The 18,742-nt window shown below is 29.2% G+C and overlaps 1 protein-coding gene across 1 annotated transcript; it reads right to left on the reverse strand.

The window, feature by feature from the left end:
• Positions 1 to 2,954: 2,954 nt before the first annotated feature.
• LOC129960435 (tubulin beta chain-like) lies at positions 2,955 to 18,363 on the reverse strand. Its single transcript, XM_056073865.1, has 8 exons — positions 18,173 to 18,363; positions 16,460 to 16,568; positions 6,722 to 6,832; positions 5,957 to 6,201; positions 5,474 to 5,827; positions 4,982 to 5,121; positions 3,768 to 3,910; positions 2,955 to 3,285 (listed from the first exon to the last, which is right to left on the reverse strand). Exons 1-8 carry the CDS (start codon positions 18,227 to 18,229, stop codon positions 3,101 to 3,103), a joined length of 1,344 nt encoding a protein of 447 aa, XP_055929840.1. The 5' UTR covers positions 18,230 to 18,363; the 3' UTR covers positions 2,955 to 3,100.
• Between the last annotated feature and the right edge of the window lie 379 nt (positions 18,364 to 18,742).

Raw genomic sequence — 18,742 nt, forward strand, 5'->3', positions numbered from 1 at the left:
CCTTAAACACAAATTATTATTAGTAACAGACGGAATTATTATTAGTAACAGACAGAATTATTATTAGTAAGACAGATTGAACACGCACAAAAAGGAATTAAATGTGGAGCATTAATAGATTTTTCAGGATACAAGGAGTTACAAAATATACTTAAAAAGGAAATACTTATATTTTAAAATCTAAATTTATGACGAGATACTAACAAAAAAAGAACTAACCTCTTGATATCAGTCTCAAATTTAATAGACGTTTACTTTTTAATGTTGTTTGAAAAAACGAGGCACAAAATTATAATTAATAACCAAAGCTATATGCAATGAGTAATTTGGATAGATGTCTTTAAAACTAATATAAATTAATGAATAGTGATTGATGCGTAAAGATGAGACAGGGATTGGTTACTAGCTGTATCATGTACAATAAAATATCAACTTGTACTGATACAGCAAAACTAGGTATAAATCTAGTCCCAATATTAATCATGTAATAGATTTTTAAAACGGTAAATGCAAAACTTGAAACTATTCTTTAAATTCTACTGTTATTAATTTATCCTTGAAAAACGATGAATTTTATAATATCTTAATAAAGAAATAAACAACATGATTAAGATTTTTAATAATTCTGTTGTTTCTGGGTTCTACGGTCAGTGGACTTTTTAAAAGTTAATCTTGTTATACTCTGTTTCACCCTAACTTGGCAGTATTGTAAAAGGCAGAAAATGTGAGTCTCCGCGTTGGAAAAGAGTTCCCCATCAATTCCAAATTTAAAATAGTTAAAATGCTCAGAAATTTATCAAATAATATCATAAATTACGGAAATCCTTTTTTTATCAGTATGTATTTAAAAATATTCTCAAGTTAGAAGTGTTTATCTGTTAAGTATTTTGTAAATAAAGCGAACGAATAAAACGAAACGATTGACATAATGAATTCCACTTTGGCTAGAACCGGTCTTCAAGGTCAAATATTTGGCGCGCTTTTCTTTTACGTCTCAGCCAACTCAGCTTCATTTAGTTCCCAACCATTATCATCTTTCGTACTTTCTTATTCTCGCTTTTTTATCAGCTGATATTTTTGATACTATTAATCACATTAGTAGTTATTAGTTTTGATTGTTGAATATTTATTCGATTCGTCATTTCTATTCACTTCTAAAATGTCTGAAAAAGAAAAAGTGTTATCACCGAATACGCTTTGCACATCTTTAAGACGAGTGAAATCAACAAAAAGTGCAACATGAAAACAGAAATAATGGCATCCAGTCCTTTAAGTACCCCTGGAAAGAAGCAACCTGGCTCAGTAGGTAAACATTCAGGTCATCTTATGAAAAAGTAAATATGATGATGAAAAAATGATGATTTTACATTATCCTGTATCTGACGAAAAATCCATGCATTTATTCGTAGAAATGAGATCCCAGCAATAGATAAAGTTTTAAAAGATGTGAACGATGATACAGATATCTTTTCTAAAAACATTAACCGAACTAAGCTTTACAGAATATTGAAAGATTTAGGGTTTTCTTTTGAGAAACGAAATGAAATAACTTTAATGATTTATTAAAATAATGCATCAATAATATTGAAAAAAAATAATGAAAATAAGGAAAAAATTAATTCTCTGGTTTAAAATGATAATATAATAAAGTTAATAAATATTTACTATTTGGCGAAAAATTTGCGAGATAAAGTTCCGCCAGCGATCTGCATTTCTAGTAACTTTATAGTTTAAAGTAACCCAATTCCCCTCACAGCGACTGTGATTCGACATGCCTAGAATATACACTACTGCCAAGTTAGGGTGAAACAGAGTATAAAAAGTATTTTCTTTAAATTTTTCAAATGAGTATTATTCTCTCGGGATAGCAAAGAATGAAAATTTACATCGTTTTATTTAATTGCAAAGGTGAACATCAGCAATTGTGTTTATCAAACCATTTAGTTGAAATGACATTGTCATTTGTATATTACCAAATAATGTCGTAAAGTGACAGTTAAAGGATTCCGCAATGTGTTTTTTAATTTGCTGAAAAAAATGAAGCAAAATGCAAATATGTTTTAAACAGCCCATGTAAGTTCACGATAAATTTGAGAGCGTAATTAAGTCAATTTACATTAAACAACCCCCCCCCCCGCATTTATTGGATTTAAAGCATTCCCTCAAAACTTATGAAATAAGAGTGAAATTCTACATTTATTGTTTATTATTGATTAATGCAGCGGACTCTTGTACAAGTGGAGGAGACTACATTCCATATAACAGGAAACCGATAATGCAATATGGTACAAACATTATTGGGCGAATTTATGTAATCTCTCAAGATATTACTTTTAAAAAAACTGACGCTTTCCTCTTTATCTCTCTCAATATTTTATAAAAATATGCTTTTCTAAACTATCACCATGTTAAATTAATCTCCGTTATACGTAATTGTCTATTTCCTTGTATAATTCACAATTTTTTCGTTGCGTTATATACGAGTCCACTCTATTTCATTTGCCAGTCTTATTTCTTTATGTATATATGCAACGAAATTAAACAGCTAATAAACGAAGCAGTAACAAAAAAAAAAAAAAAGCATACGATAGTGAATTTCTTGTTAATTCAATAATATAATAGTAAATAATGAAACAATTAAAACGCTTTATGTTATATAATCATGAATAGATATATTGCCTTACAAACGTTGTGCAAACGTATGCATGGATATATCAAGAAGAAATAAATTTAAGAGTATACCTAACATTAGTTATAATAATTTGAGAAAATCATTTAATTTTGATCTGCAATTCTGCTTAGAAAAAAAAATTTAGGTGAAGTCTTTTTTTTTTACATTTACCAAATTAAAGAAGAATGAATAACACTGAAACATAAAATAGACACATATTTTAAGGGCAGCTCTATTTCATAAAAATAAAAAAAGTAGTAGATCAAAAATTGACAATTTCTCATGAGTTTTAATACACTGTTTATTAATATTATAAATCCTTAAAAAACATAATTAAAATAAGTGCGACGATTTTTTTCTTGAAAATTTATTCTTAAATAATTCTCAATGGAACAATAATACACATTTCAAAATACAAATGTAACGATTTTAATTTTGTTCATCGATAGGTTCTTCTTCATTTTCAAATTCAGCTTCATCATCAGCAGTAGCTTCTTGGTACTGCTGATATTCCGACACTAAATCGTTCATATTAGACTCAGCCTCTGTAAATTCCATTTCATCCATACCTTCACCTGTGTACCAATGCAAGAAAGCCTTTCTGCGGAACATAGCTGAAAATAAATTTATATAATTTATAATAAACATTACTGTTAAATGAATAAAAATAGATGGGAGAAAATGAAAAAATTAAGATTTACTTTATGAAATAAATAAAATAAAAAATATAGTACAAATATAATCTAAAAGTATTCAAGCAACATAAAAACAAAAAATTAAAGAAAAATACTTTTCATGAAACGATGTAACACTTTAAGCCAGATGAAGATCTAAATTTGTATGCACGTTGCATTTATACAATATTCGAATTTAAAATCTTAAAATATAATCATATAATATAAAAGAATACTTATATAAATGCAAAAGCAAGAATATTACACATTTCCCAAGCATACAATGAATTTTCGCTATTATTTGCAAATCCCTTTAAAGCAGCCAGATATAGTTTAAAGATCTATCTCCTAAACTTCTCCTAAACTCTCCTATTTCTTCAAACATTCATTCAAAAATAGTTCTAAAAAATTTTTTTAACTACCTGTAAACTGTTCGGATATTCTTTTAAATATTTCTTGTATGGCAGTTGAATTACCAACGAAGGTTGCGGACATCTTTAATCCTCTTGGTGGAATATCACACACAGCAATTTTCACATTGTTGGGGATCCATTCAACAAAGTAACTAACAAAGGAAGTGAAAACATAATAAGTTGCATTACAAACAGATCCAAGTTTACTTAAATATGAATATAAGACTTCAGTTTAATTTTTTTTTTTTTCATTTTATATTGACACATTTTGCATTGTATCTGCTATCTATGTATTATAGAAAGGATCCACTTTCATGCGACAAGCGCAAAATGTGTTACAAAACGTATCCAACAAATGCTTTAAAACGACGCACAACACTTAAAGGATAAACAAATTCAGGCCGGTCTTTAAAAGTGATATACTCTAAAGGAAGATTAATATAATGGAGGGTAATCGTTGGTGCGGAACAGTGAACATTAGTTAACTTTTTGTCAAAGACTCATCCAGATTGTATTTAACCATAAACAGCAAAGGCTTATTTCCTCTGATTAAAAAGAAAAAAAAATTAAGAGAAATAGTTTTAATTTTATTTTTAGTTTCCCTACTCTACTCTTGCTGCTCTGAAATTTCTGATCTCATTTTATTAAAAAAAATATTTACAGTTTCAAAGAAGTCTGGCTAATGTTAAACTACTCCTAAAATGATTAACATCTATTTTGGAAATAGAGTTGCTTCTCATTGTGTACTTTCTTGACAATCCATCACAACATTAATCACTTTCAGCAAAAAGAATTCTTTCATGACAAGAATTTGAGCTCAATGCCATGACGTTTGGAATGGGATGTCAATAATGTACAAACTATTGGATAATGGAAGTATAGATGTCCCAGGCGCCATTTACATTTTATAAACCAATGAGGACGACTGATGGGCGGTTTATGAAGTATGAGAGCAGAAACTTATATTTTCATATCCTTTTGAGTTTACACTGAAAATAGCAATTTTAATATTTCTTTGGTGTTATTTCGACAATTTTGATTATTGAAGAAAGAAAATAACATAAAAGAAAAAAAATGGATTCAAAGCGGCATTTTTATTATTCGGGGAAGATTACAGTCTAAAAATTTACTCACAGAAATTAAAACTCTTTAATATTATCATTGTTTCCATGCAGATATTTACCCATTTTATCCAAATAAAGAAATAACATGACTGCACTTACCTACTGTTCTTATTCTGAACATTCAACATTTGCTCATCTACTTCTTTCATGCTCATACGACCTCTAAACATGGCTGCAACTGTTAGATACCTACCATGTCTGGGATCACAAGCAGCCATCATATTTTTTGCATCGAACATCTGAAAAATAAATTTACTTACAAAATTAATCTATAACAAATAAATATAATACAATAAAATTGAACGTAAAAAAATTAAAATAGTGAGGGAATAAGAAGATGAAACAGTATTTTTACCTCTTGTACAGAAAATAAAGATGCTTAGAATATCATTAAGAAAATGAAGCAGTCATCAATTTATATAATTTTAATGAGGATAAATTAAAACTTTTTAAACAATTATTTGTATTAATAATAAGTAAGGAAACTGGTTTCCTAAAGTAATGGGAAATGTTTTTACCCTCCTCATACAAAATTCAATTTACAAAAACACCATTACTTCCAGACACTTCGCTATATGCAAATCAACATACCTGTTGAGTAAGTTCAGGAACTGACAAGGCTCTATATTGCTGACTTCCTCTCGAAGTAAGAGGTGCAAAGCCAGGCATAAAAAAGTGCAAACGAGGGAATGGAACCATATTCACAGCTAATTTTCTCAAATCGGCATTTAGTTGTCCAGGAAATCTTAAGCAAGTTGTAACACCAGACATTGTGGCAGATACTAAGTGATTTAGATCTCCATAAGATGGTGAGGTTAACTTAAGAGTTCTGAAACAGATGTCGTATAATGCTTCATTATCAATACAAAAAGTTTCATCTGTATTTTCAACCAATTGATGTACAGAAAGAGTGGCATTGTAAGGTTCTACCACAGTGTCTGAAACCTAAAACAAAATAAGCCTGATTAGAATATAAAAAGTTAGAATACATCAATATTTAAATAGAACTAAATTAAATTTTAGATTATAACATAACTCTGTATCTGCAATTCCAGAATTTAAACCTAAACTTACTTTAGGAGATGGAACGACAGAGAATGTGGTCATTATACGATCGGGATACTCCTCTCTGATTTTTGAAATCAGCAGAGTACCCATACCAGAACCAGTACCTCCACCAAGAGAATGAGTAAGCTGGAATCCTTGCAGGCAGTCGCATCCTTCTGATTCTTTTCTGACGACATCCATAACGCTGTCAACAAGTTCAGCGCCTTCTGTATAATGTCCTTTAGCCCAATTATTTCCAGCTCCACTTTGACCTGATAAAATCATTTTGGAATTAAAAAATAAGTAATAAATCGATGAATACACATGCTCATTATTGATTGATGCTCAGTTAATTTCAACAAGACTAAAGACATGAAAGTATTCAAAGGTATAAAAAGGATGAATAGGATCTGCAGCATATTCTTTTGGGTCATCTTTGCCTTATTTAAAGTAATATAAATGCATCGTTTTAGCCTTGAAGTATCTTCTAAGTCTGTTAAGTTTTATACACCCTCTCAATACTACCGAAATCATTTTATCAAAAATACTTGTACCAAAGCGAATTTTATTTTTTCCAAAGATTTTAAGATTTATCCGCATAAAAAGAATAAAAATAACCAAAAAATTAGGAACAAAATATCTATTTAGAATTATATGCTGCATTAAGTTCTATATAGTAAAAGAAAAAAATATTCAACAACTATGCACTTTTGATAACGATATAAAAAGAGAGTACTGATAAATCAAAAGTAAATAAGCTGATTTACTTGTTTGAGAAGTTGAGGAACTTACCAAAAATAAAGTTATCTGGTCTGAAGAGTTGCCCAAATGGTCCAGATCTCACAGAATCCATAGTTCCAGGTTCAAGATCAACGAGCAAAGCTCTTGGGACATATTTCCCACCTAAAACAAAAATATTGAGAGATTGTAACAGCTGCTTTTATTTTCCTTTAAAACATTGAAATTAATCTATTTTAATCCCTGAACAAAGAATATGTGCTTTTGTATTTACCTACTCAGTATTTGAAAGAAATCTGAAGCATTTGTTTTATTTTAATATATAGTTATTAATGATTATGATTTATATTCTGCTTAATACCTACTAAGCCTATTCCTTACTCAGTTTTCATCATTTCATTTCGTTAGCAACTCGAAAATATATATGGACAAGGCGATACTAAAGAAATCCGATAATTTTTACAATTTCAAATTAAAGAAAAGCATGATATTAGTAGTAGAGTAGTGACGGGGAGGGCTGTAGATGCCTGGTCGCCAATTTTAGGGGGTGCAATGGTGACAAAACGTTGGAGTGTATGTGTCACTTTTCTGAGCCAAATATGATGGAAGAGCTAAAAAATAATACGCTTCAGCTACCATTTCACTTGTTATGGTAATGATAACGACAGTGATGGAAAATAATAATGATATGATCCGTGCGCAACTTAACTTGATTAAACTACTAAAGAATAGAGACAGAAATTATCAAGTACAAATCAAAGTGTTTCAAACAAAATAACAACTTTCACTATATATTGTAAGAAAAAAAAGCTTACAATATTCCATAGTTAAATTTTTTATAAATAAAATTGCAGATGGTAGTTATTTTAATACCATCGAGCCCCATCAATTTAAATTAAATAACTAATTTCAAAGTTAAGTAGTAACATCTCATCAGTTTTTATTAACGGAATGCAACATTTTTTTTTTTTTTTTTTTTTTTGTCACAGATGTAAAAAAGGAAGTTAATTATTGGTTGCAAGCAAGACGCAGAGCTACATACAATAATTTCAACATTTATTTTTTATTGGAAATATTTGTCGACATTTTGTTGAAAAAAATTTAATAAAGATTAGTTGATTAAAAAATTTAGAGCATCCTAAAAGCGAGATTTAATTGTGAAAAACTTCTCATTTCAACTGTTTTCAAGCGAGCGCGTAAGAACTATCTTACAATTGCAATTGAAAATTACATGAAAATTCGAGCAATTTTTTTAGTGAAGCGTACCCAAATGATTTAAAAAATAGGAGAAAATGGTTTTATTGGATTATTTTTTTTACTTATCTAGATAGGGTTTTCCCCCCTTCCTTGGATTCATTTTCTTTAATAAATTCACAATAATCCCTGCTCACGATATATTATGTATTAGCTCATCTTATAAATAAGTTATTTATAAAGATTACTGTTCTGCATAAAGATAAGTAAGAATATGTTGGATCATATTGGTAAAACAGGGCTGGCTCCAGCGTTAAATAAATCGGAGCAGATTAAATGGATGATGAAACCTACTAATTTTAATACTGCTAAAATAAAGAAATTTAAAATAAGACATTGAGTCTAAAAATTTTGGACTTTTGGATTAATTAAAGTTAAAATATTTTTTTTGTTTGAGTATCTTGTATAGCACTGCTCTATTCAAAATTGACAAGCCGCCACTGGTAGTAAGTGGCGCCCAGGTCACATTCTTTGCCCCTCCTCGTCTTTTTTTTTTTTTGAAGTAGAATCATATTATTAATCTGTCACCACGGCATCCCTAGATTAGTGCTTTCTTTCCCTCCTAGCCGTGTTGTTTTGCCATTGGGATTGAAAGTCATTGAAGAAGCCACTATTTTAAAAATTAATAGAACTGAATCCCGCTAATAAGCGTCTCAAAAAGTCTGAATATTAGATGGACTGAAATGCTGAAAGACGTCTTCAAAAAGTTTAAAAGCTACTTTCTCTTCTTCTTGACTTGAAGGAAAATAAAGAGGAAGATGCAACAATGATCCTTTTTGACTATTTCTTAACTATAGAAGGTAAGGGGGTCGTCTAATTAAATTGGTGGTGTGATTAGCTGGCGTTAGTCAAATGACGCCAGTGGCAGCCAACATGTCAAAAGGTCAAAGAAACTTTTGAAGGGAAGCCAATTAAGATATCCAAAAGTAGAGGCTCGCCAAGAAATTTTTGCACAAAAAACAAATTCCGGTCATATACAGCGGTTAATATTTTATAGAAAACCTCCATAAAAAATATGTATGTAAATGGATCCATTTTGCATACTGAGTGTTGTTTTTTTAAGAATAAAAGCAAATCATCTTAGTCGGATTATATTTCATTTTTCCCATTTCTTTTTATTAAATGTTTCCTTATTTCTCCCTTCAAATCTAAAAAATTATAATCAGCTTTTGTAGAAAGAAATTTGATTTTTAATTCTTTTCTATTTATATGTCAAACATTTTAATCCGCTTCACAAAATCAGAAAGCTTAAGGTGCGACTAGTAGCAATTTGCAAATGAATGCAAATTAGCGATTATAATAAATCGGAGGTAAACAAAATAACAAATACAGAAACATAATAATAAGCACAAACCTACAAAAATATTGAAACAATTAGCCGCTATTAAAGAAGTACCAACACACACATCAGAAAATAGCGGAAGAAAGAGACTGGGAAAGAAAAAAAAAGGGGGGGGGAGGCTCGGATTGATAACGCCAGGTCAAATTTTCCAAACCGTGCGTACCAGTCAAGAACCAAAATCGAATTTCGGGCAAGAGTCATGCTCTAAAAATCTAACCTACGCACTTTTTTTTTCTCTTTCCATATAACTAAAGAGGTTAAAAAAACGCAGGGTTCAAATAACGATCCGTGTTTGAATTGCAAATATTATATTATTCATTCATTTGTTACTTTCTCAGTCTGAACTCAATTTTCGAATAAGACACGCATGCCTGCGTATCGTAAAACAATGACTTTTCAACTAAGCGTAAAAATTAAATAGCATTCTTAAAAATTATAGCTCCCTTCAAATAAAACAAAATCATGCGTTTCTCACAGCCTTACAGCAAATTAATAATTAGTTTTTAAATGCTGACTTATTACTCCCAGAAAAATAAAATATCTTGTTTCAAGTCACCCCACTTTAGAGCAATAAAACCAGCAGTGAAGAATTTAATAATAGATAAATTTTGGCTGCGGAATTAAGAATAACGTGTAATTATTAGATTTATGAAAGAGTAAAAATTATGTCATTATGATGAGAATTTTTTTTTAAATTAAAGAAAGCCAAAATAATGTGTATGAATTTTTGTTATTTATTTAAAAATTTAAAATAAATAACAAAATTAATATAACTAACATAATCTTTAAAAATTACCATAATTCTGAATCTAGAGATTGTACCATCAGCGGTTATGGAAAACCTTCCGACAACTTCTCCTCTGTTAAGATTGACTACTCACTTTTTTTTGACACGTGGTGGTGGCGGGATGCGCCTACATAACTATCATTTTTTGGATAAGAAAGCCTAAAATACATAATATAAGCGATTTTTAAAAAATTTTATAATTCTTATTATTCTCTTAATTTCGTGGAAGTGGTGGTGGGAATTTACAGTGCATTTTAGCAAGGTGTTCACTAGGGGATTGGAGTGAAGTTAGTGGGGTGAGATCAAGAAGACAGCCCTAAAAAGGATGGTTGAAGAAATTGGCATGAGTGATCTTAAATGTGCGACTTATTGTTTCCTGAATTTCACTCACTGCTATTCAAACTTGCAAAAAAAAAAAAAAAAAAAATCAAGAGATATTTGTTATAACATGAATCAGGGGAGAGCCCACCTTCGACTTTCCACAATATGGCCGCTTAAGAGGGATATGGGAGGGCTTTGCAGTATATTGAAAAGAGTATGGATTTCGAACACTTTGACTGATTAGATCTAACATTCGATTCTTGTCTACAATTTAAGTGTTAAGATCATATGCTAGCATTCATCTAGCTTGTTGCAGTTTTGAGTTATCGCCTTCATATACAAATGGATAGACAGACAGTTGCTACGTTGACGCGTTGGGTCGAAAACCCGATATAAATTTACACTGTTATAAAATCATGCTAAATTTATTTAATTTCAGTTTATGAGTTATGATCACAAGCACGCATAATTCTTTATAAAAAAAAAAAAAGGCAGTTGGGGAGGTTTAAAATGTGGAGATACATCCAATTCTCGAGCTCAAATTCTTGAATGATTACCATATTTTTATTTGCATATTTCCTAATCGAGATAGTAAAAATCAAGATTTGAATTTTCAGGTGGCATTTGTTTATTTTAGTCTGTCTGGAATGTATGTAAATCACGATCACTTGCATACAGGGCGATGTTTGTGTGCGTGAAAGGCTCAAAAACAGAAAGAGAACTCCCGACATCGTTTTCTACTATTTATCTATAACAGCTGGGTACATGAAGTCGGGTATTGGTGGGGATTTCAGCCTACTTTCTCCCGACTCATAATTTAAAAACTAAAAAAAAGAAAAAAATCAAATCTTTATGTAAGAATTTTTGTTCAATTTCGAACAAAAGAAACCTACAAAAAAATACCATTTGTAACAGGCTTATTAAATGAAAAATAAGACTACTTCTGTCAGATTTTGCTTTTAGATACACATTATTATGTGCTTCTGAGGCTTAAACGACAGATGAAATTCAGTTACAATATACGGCAATAAAGAACTCTAGAAATTGAAGAATACTTCAGAATAACTAAAATATAGGTAAAAATGCTAAATGTCGCATTCCTAGTAACAGAGCTACAGCGAATAATTACAAAGGATCGCGGATCTTTTGAATGGTGAATAATTGTAAAGGATTGGGATTTCGAATACCAGATTTCAATAAATAATAACTTTAGTTGAAGTAGTAGATTCAACTCTCAAACACTGAAGTAATATAAATTCGCAGAAATCAAAAGCTTCTGTTCATCTACACATACGGAATAATTCGTGAGGTTTCTCATACCAACTCATGTCCCAAAAACCTTAGCTCACATTTGCAAATATTCAGAATGCGGATAACGTAACAAAAAAAGGTGAGTAATTCACAAAGGTTTCTAAAGCTTCGAATATATGTATGGGCACTCATTTCTGAATTTTAAGGGAGTGCTGAAACTTAAAAATAATTAAAGAAACAAATATTTTAAAGATTAGTAATGTGTACTTCTACACATCGAAAAAGTAATACATAAATAAGTTTTTTTTATAAAGAGGACAGAAGAATGTACAAACACTACTTCCATATGTAAAAGAAAATAAACTTATTCAAAGACTAATAAGAAAGAAAGAAAAACGACGATTTGATTAAAATAAAAATAAGGCTATAATCAAAGATTAAAAATACCCTTAATTTTACAAGCTCTAAATTTTGTGATGAAGATGAAATAACTTTTTAATAATTTTTTCATAATCAGGTGAAATATGACACGAAATGACCTTGCCGTTATCGATCTGATACGATAAGAAAAAAATTGCATAACACTGAGAGATGGAAAATACGTATTTGTTGTTGATAATAAATGCATCCTTTGAATAATCCGATTAACACCAAAAATTTAGAGAAAAAATTTATAATTTTTAAAGCTGATATCTAATTCTTTTGGGATTGATACCATTTGCACAACTAATTCCTTATTTATAAAGCAATTTTTCTTTGAATTTAAAAAAGGATACGAGTTGGTTTGATACAACCAAAATTTCAATAAAAGCAGAGATTAATGTGATCTTTTATTAAGAGTAAATTTGTTTTAAAATCTCAATTTAAAAATTAAAATGGTGCTTCGTTAAGTAAGAATTCATTTACATGGGTACCAGGTCCTTTTATCAAATATATTCCTAGTTTATATTTTTTTTAAAAAAGAGCATAGGTTAAAAATAAGATACGATTTTCTTCCAAATATGTATATTCTTAATAAGCGGGTTCTTTCATCTATTTGTGGAAAACTTATAATTCCACATTTTTTTTATATTCAACTTTACTGTTATGAAAAGGACACACATTCTAATAATTGTGACTACAAATCATTACACAAAAATAATGCGCTATTTTGTTACACCATGTGACAAATTTCCAACCAGGAGTAATAAAGCGTGCTCAAGGCGAAAGTCACCCCACCCCCTCATTGAAATTCTTATTACACTTATCAACATTACTGGAGTTCTTACTTCTCAATTATTTTGATGAAACAAGAAAATGAATTGCATATTTCATTATCTTAATTCTTTTTAGTCGAGATTTCCGATCTGCAAGGAGAATATTCTTTGAATGAAATCAAAGTCATTTACACAGAATGTCGATTGCTTTAGAGAACTTCAGAGAAAAAGAATCAATGACACGCCTTTTTTTATGCAAATCATAAATTTATAAAGTAGAATATTTTTCAACTTCACTTTTTCCGTTAAATTTTTCTTCAATTATTATGGCACTGATAATAATGAAGGTCGTTTCGTAGAAAAGTAATTTGTTTTGCTCTGCAACAAGTTTTTTCTCTCATGATGTTTGATAATTTTATTTTCATTTTCTCATACCAAAATTCCACGAAATTTTAATTCATACGCTATTTTCTAAGTATTGAATAATTACTACGAATTAATTTCCTTTTCGCTTTTGTTTATTACTGCCACAATGTATATTTCCATTCAACAGCTAATGCATCGATGTTAAATAGTTAGAAGAATTGAAATATTTATATTAAAAAATACTTCATACAGAATTTTATTATGCTACTACATTAGATAGCTAGTAAAGAGCCCCTCCCTCACTGGGAGGGGCTCACAAAATAGGGGAATAAAATGTTCAGGCATCATGGCCGTTTATCGTTATACCGCTGCCCAATCTCCCCAATTTGAAATTTCTGTACAAAAAGTATCGCCATTTTTCATAAGCTCTCGATGAGCTCGAAGTTCTTTGCTACGGAACTGAAGCAAAGCTGCTCTTGCAATTATTTTTGTCGAATAGTCCTAAGAATATGATAGAACCAAGTATTATGAAGGTTACCAGAAAGTTCTTGTAATTATTTTTGTCGAATAGTATCAAGAATCTGATAAAACCACGTATTATGAAGGTTAACAGAAAATTGCCAATAAGCAATCAATGCCAACCTTGCACATGCGCACAGACCTGTGACGGCATAAAAAAAAAAAAAAAAAAAAAAAAACGAACATAAAAAGGAGAAAACAATTCTCAAAATATTTGCAGAAAAACCAGGACAGTTAGATGCGTCAATAAAAATTATTCCCATAATCTTATTGGAATTTATTCACGAGAAAATCATGTTTAGAGTTCTAACTTCCTAGTCTTACTTCAACATCATTTTGCCATTTTCATCCGTATTTTTAAATTTCAAGAGACATTTACCCTATAAACTATCTTTCACTTTACTTAAATATTTACATTAAATTAAATTTTTTTTAACCTTCCAATAAAACAGCGAAGAAGTACTAGAAATAACAAGTCAATACAAAACATAATTCGTTGCCATGGATAAATGGCGGCTCCAATTTAGAACACCAAGAATTTAATCTATTAATATCCTTCTCTTTTTCGCAGGTAATTCACTACGCAAACTTTTTGCCTTATATCTAACATAAGGCAAAAAGTTTGCGTAGTGAATTACGTAGTGAATTGAGAAATATCTTTCTCAAAAGACATGTTATTTCAATGGTGCAGAATATATATACATACAAGATAATTTTACCTCTGACATTAATCCCCTCAGTACATAAAACTTTGGAATCGCACGAAAGATCCGCACTATATTAATCATAAAGACAAAAAGATCTACATTTCGTTTCTATTTTCCAGCTATTTCAGTTCTGATATAAAAGATACAAAATTCCTCACCTTTCAAAAATGAAATTGATTCATAAATAATCTATCATGCTTGAATTCATGCTTCATAACATACAGGATGTTGAGTGTTAAAGCAAAGATCATGAATCTAATCTAAAGGGGTCCCATTTTTTAGAGAAGATGCCGTAAAAAGGAATTACAAGTAAAATTTTACCACTAATAATTTATGATTTATAATATTGTTGTAATACCGTCTTCCATAACTGAATTGAAAAAACATTTTTCTTCCAAATTAACAAAGAAGTCAACTTTAAAAAATATTTTAGGGCCAGAATTAAGGAAAAAAAATACTGTGTAAAATGGTATAATTTATTTGCAGACATTAAACTTTTAGTATATGTACCCCTTTTTGTAAACAAATCAGTATAAAATGAAGATAAAAATTTTAAATGCAATTACAAAACTAGAAATGAAGTATATGCCCATGCGGAATCTAAATGCATAAACACATATCAATGCTTTGAATGTTCATCTATAAGAATAAGATGGGTGTTATGTATGCTTTTAATAAGACTGGTCTTCTTAAATTCAAATGTCCAAATAAGCTGTCTATCATTTAGGATAAGAAGATTTATCAGGACAGTAAAAAATACATTAGCATTAGTTTATCAAAAACAAACAAATTATGTCCTAACAATCAAGACCAGATTTTTTTATTCTTAGACAAAGTATTAAAGGACACAGTAATAACATGATATAGGTAAACATGAGCATTCAACAATATTCCCCTGATTCAAACTGCATAATTTTTATAGTTCTCATCTTTATATGAAAAATCATAATCGTAGCTTCCTTTTTTTATGAATGAAATAAGAATTAAGTTATATTACCTACATATTTTTGAAGATTTTTAGAAATGCACAATACTTTGTAATGGTCATTTTCTTAATTAAAAAAAATTATTTGACCCAAACGTATATAAAGATATGTGGAATTTTGAGCTTTAAAAAATATTTCAAATATCAAAGTTTATGCCATCAAGCTATTAGTATGAAATCAATTTAGGGGGGGGAGGCACCGAGATAGCTGTATTAAGACAGAAATAAGTCATGAACCAATCCTTAAAAATTTCAATTAAAAAAGGACCTCTCAATCCCAGCAAGGACTAAAATACAATTTGACGATTTTTAGGTTTTATCTGTTCAATTATTATTCATTATATTCAAATCAATAAGGGAAATTAACTACAGCAAGGTTTTCCCCCTACTTTCATTTATGATTCAAATAATAAAAAATAAACAGAAAATTTAAGAGGCAATTCTAAATTAAAATCAGTAAAATGAAAATGATTAAATTGTAAATCTGAAGTATTCAAAGATTAAAATTTATACATTTTTATCAGTTAATAATACAATAAATTTTTAAATCTAAATGCATGACCTGTAACTCATCACACACAATTTGCATAATAAATATCTTAGTATATTTTCTATAGACTTTTGAATTTAAAAAAAAAAAAAAAATCAGAAAAAACTTTTAAGGCATGTTTATGCATTGTAAATTAATATGTTTTAATAGCTCTTTAAAATAATCATGATTAATATATAAAGATTGTTTTTTTAATGAACAGTCAAATTATGTTAATTGCATATTTATAAAATTCTAGTATTATATATAAGCATATTGAAAAAGCATTTTTGAAAATCAAACAGAGCATATAATACTGGTTCACTCATAGAAAATTTCATTAAATGCAAAAAAAAAAAAAAAAAAAAAAAAATCTCAGCTTTTGGAATTAACTCTTTAAATCCTGATTTGAATGCAAGAGAAAGAAGGAAAAAATTTTTTAAATAATATTTATTACTTATTTTACATACCGTCTCAGAAATTAACTTAATGCTGAGAGATTTAAACTAAATTTAGGAAATAATTGTTCTCTAACCTGAAGCTTCATTATAATAAACATCAATTCTTTCAAGTTGAAGATCTGATTCGCCATGATATGCACCAGTAGGGTCAATTCCGTGTTCATCAGAAATCACTTCCCAAAACTATAAATGAAATTCATAGAAATTTTTTTTTTAAATAACACTGTAAATGATGAAATATTTTTTCATGACATAAAATACTCAGAATTTATTTTTAAAGATAAGCATGAGCAATAAATATTTATTTAGATGCAAATTAATTTATTTAATTAATATGTATTTAAATACAAAGCAAAGCAATTTATTTAATGGATATCCATTATAGGAACATGTACATATCTTCTGAAATTCTTGTAACTTAACTGGAAAAATTGCAAAACTGTTATATTGTATAGCTGTTAAAACTTCCAAAGGCAACGAGGAAAAAAAAGCTAGAAACATGAATTACCAGCTAATTTTATGAAGTAGAATTCTATGAAAAATCAAATTAAAATTTTATGTAGAATTACATTCTTTGATGTATCCATTGCTATACAAGCTTACTTAAATTAATTGAAATAGTTTCTTTTAAAAAAATACATTCAAAGAATATTTTTAAAAAATGTGTCCATTTTTTATTATAGTTAAATGATACATTAACTCCCATTATAAAACTACTATAAAATAATAGTATTTAAAGTAATCAAACTTAATTCAAAGGAAAAACAATTATTCGGCAAATAAAAAAACCTCTCGGTATATAATTATTTGGTGTTAAAGAATATCGATAACATATTGTTCATGATACATGTACATGTACATTTTAAAATGTTCGGAATATTTTCATTAAATGTATAGTAATTTTATAATAAAAAGTTAATGCTTTTTTTTTAATTTATTTATTTTGAATGAGCATTACATAAGGTATATTCTGAGGTTTATAAAATTTTTAAAATGTGTGCAAAGTTGGAAATATTAAAATATCTATTTCAAATTTATCCATCCTACATACGCTTGTTGAGTTGTTTTACTTGTACCATTACAACATTTGAGAAATGGGTGTGTCTGATTAAAAGAAGGGGGGGGACGATTCCTGTAAATATTGTAGTTTAATTCTGCAAAAACCATTTTTCTAATTCACTTAAAAAGACATTTCTTGAAATGCTTTTCGGCATAAGCCCACAGGGGGCAAGGGCTAATTTCAGAATCTTTCTGGTTGCCAAGTTATGAAATGGGTAAAGCGATAATTGCCAAAAACTGGTAGTACTACACAAGAAAAAATAAAGATTAATTGCTATTTCTTTTAATTTAAGACATTGCACTTTAATAATCTCGTAAAAATACGTTTATAATTACGTTTCATTAGCGAAAATGAATTATTTCTTTAGAATATTAAACACACGTTTCAAATAAGTGATGACGAGATACAGAGGGCGGATGCCATAATTACAATATGGCAGCGAAACCGAGATGGTAGTTAAAAGATAATTATATATAATTTTTTTAAATGCATACGCAGCAAAAACATACAAGCATAGATTTTTAATTTCGAATACAAATGCATTATAAACATTAATGGAATGCATTTACAAATGCCTGAAAACACTGGTTTAAAATATATATACTTTTTCCTATCACTCAATCAAACATCAAGATAGATTTAATTAAAAAAGTATAACTTCCTATTCACATTCTCTGACATAAAATAGCTAATATTGAAGGAAAATAAACATATTTCAACATTTTACCTTGGCTCCAATCTGATTGCCACACTGTCCGGCTTGGATATGAACAATCTCTCTCATTTTGATGAAATATATAAATTTTTAAATGATTTTATTTGACTAGAGCAAAATACTTCCAGCGAAGTAAAATATGTCGATCACGTCAGTAAGACGGTATACCTAAGTAATTGAGACCACAACTTGAAAAGAAATAAAAAGAGTTACCTTTCACTTCGGAAGAAGTTTGGACCAATCACAGAGCAGAAAATAGGAAGTCACGAGACCAGAAAGACGGAGGCGAAAAAGTTACTAGGGTTGCTTCATTATTCTTTATTTTCTTGTGTGCGAGTTTTGGCGACAATACGCTAATAATAAATGGCCTTTTCTTAGTTTCTCTCTAGAATAAGCTATATTTATGAAAAAAATTCTCCTCATATTTGAAAGCTTCATGATAATTTCTTTTTTGGAAATTTTCTGAAGTAATTTCTACTTAAAAGAAGTTTCTACAAAATTTCGGTTATGTATCGTTTTCTTTTCTCTTTACAGACGTAATAGATACCTTAAAAAAATTTCGAGCTTATTTTGTTAGTCGAA

The sequence above is a fragment of the Argiope bruennichi genome, chromosome X2 (assembly GCF_947563725.1).
Source record: "Argiope bruennichi chromosome X2, qqArgBrue1.1, whole genome shotgun sequence".
Taxonomy (NCBI): Eukaryota; Metazoa; Arthropoda; class Arachnida; order Araneae; family Araneidae; genus Argiope; species Argiope bruennichi.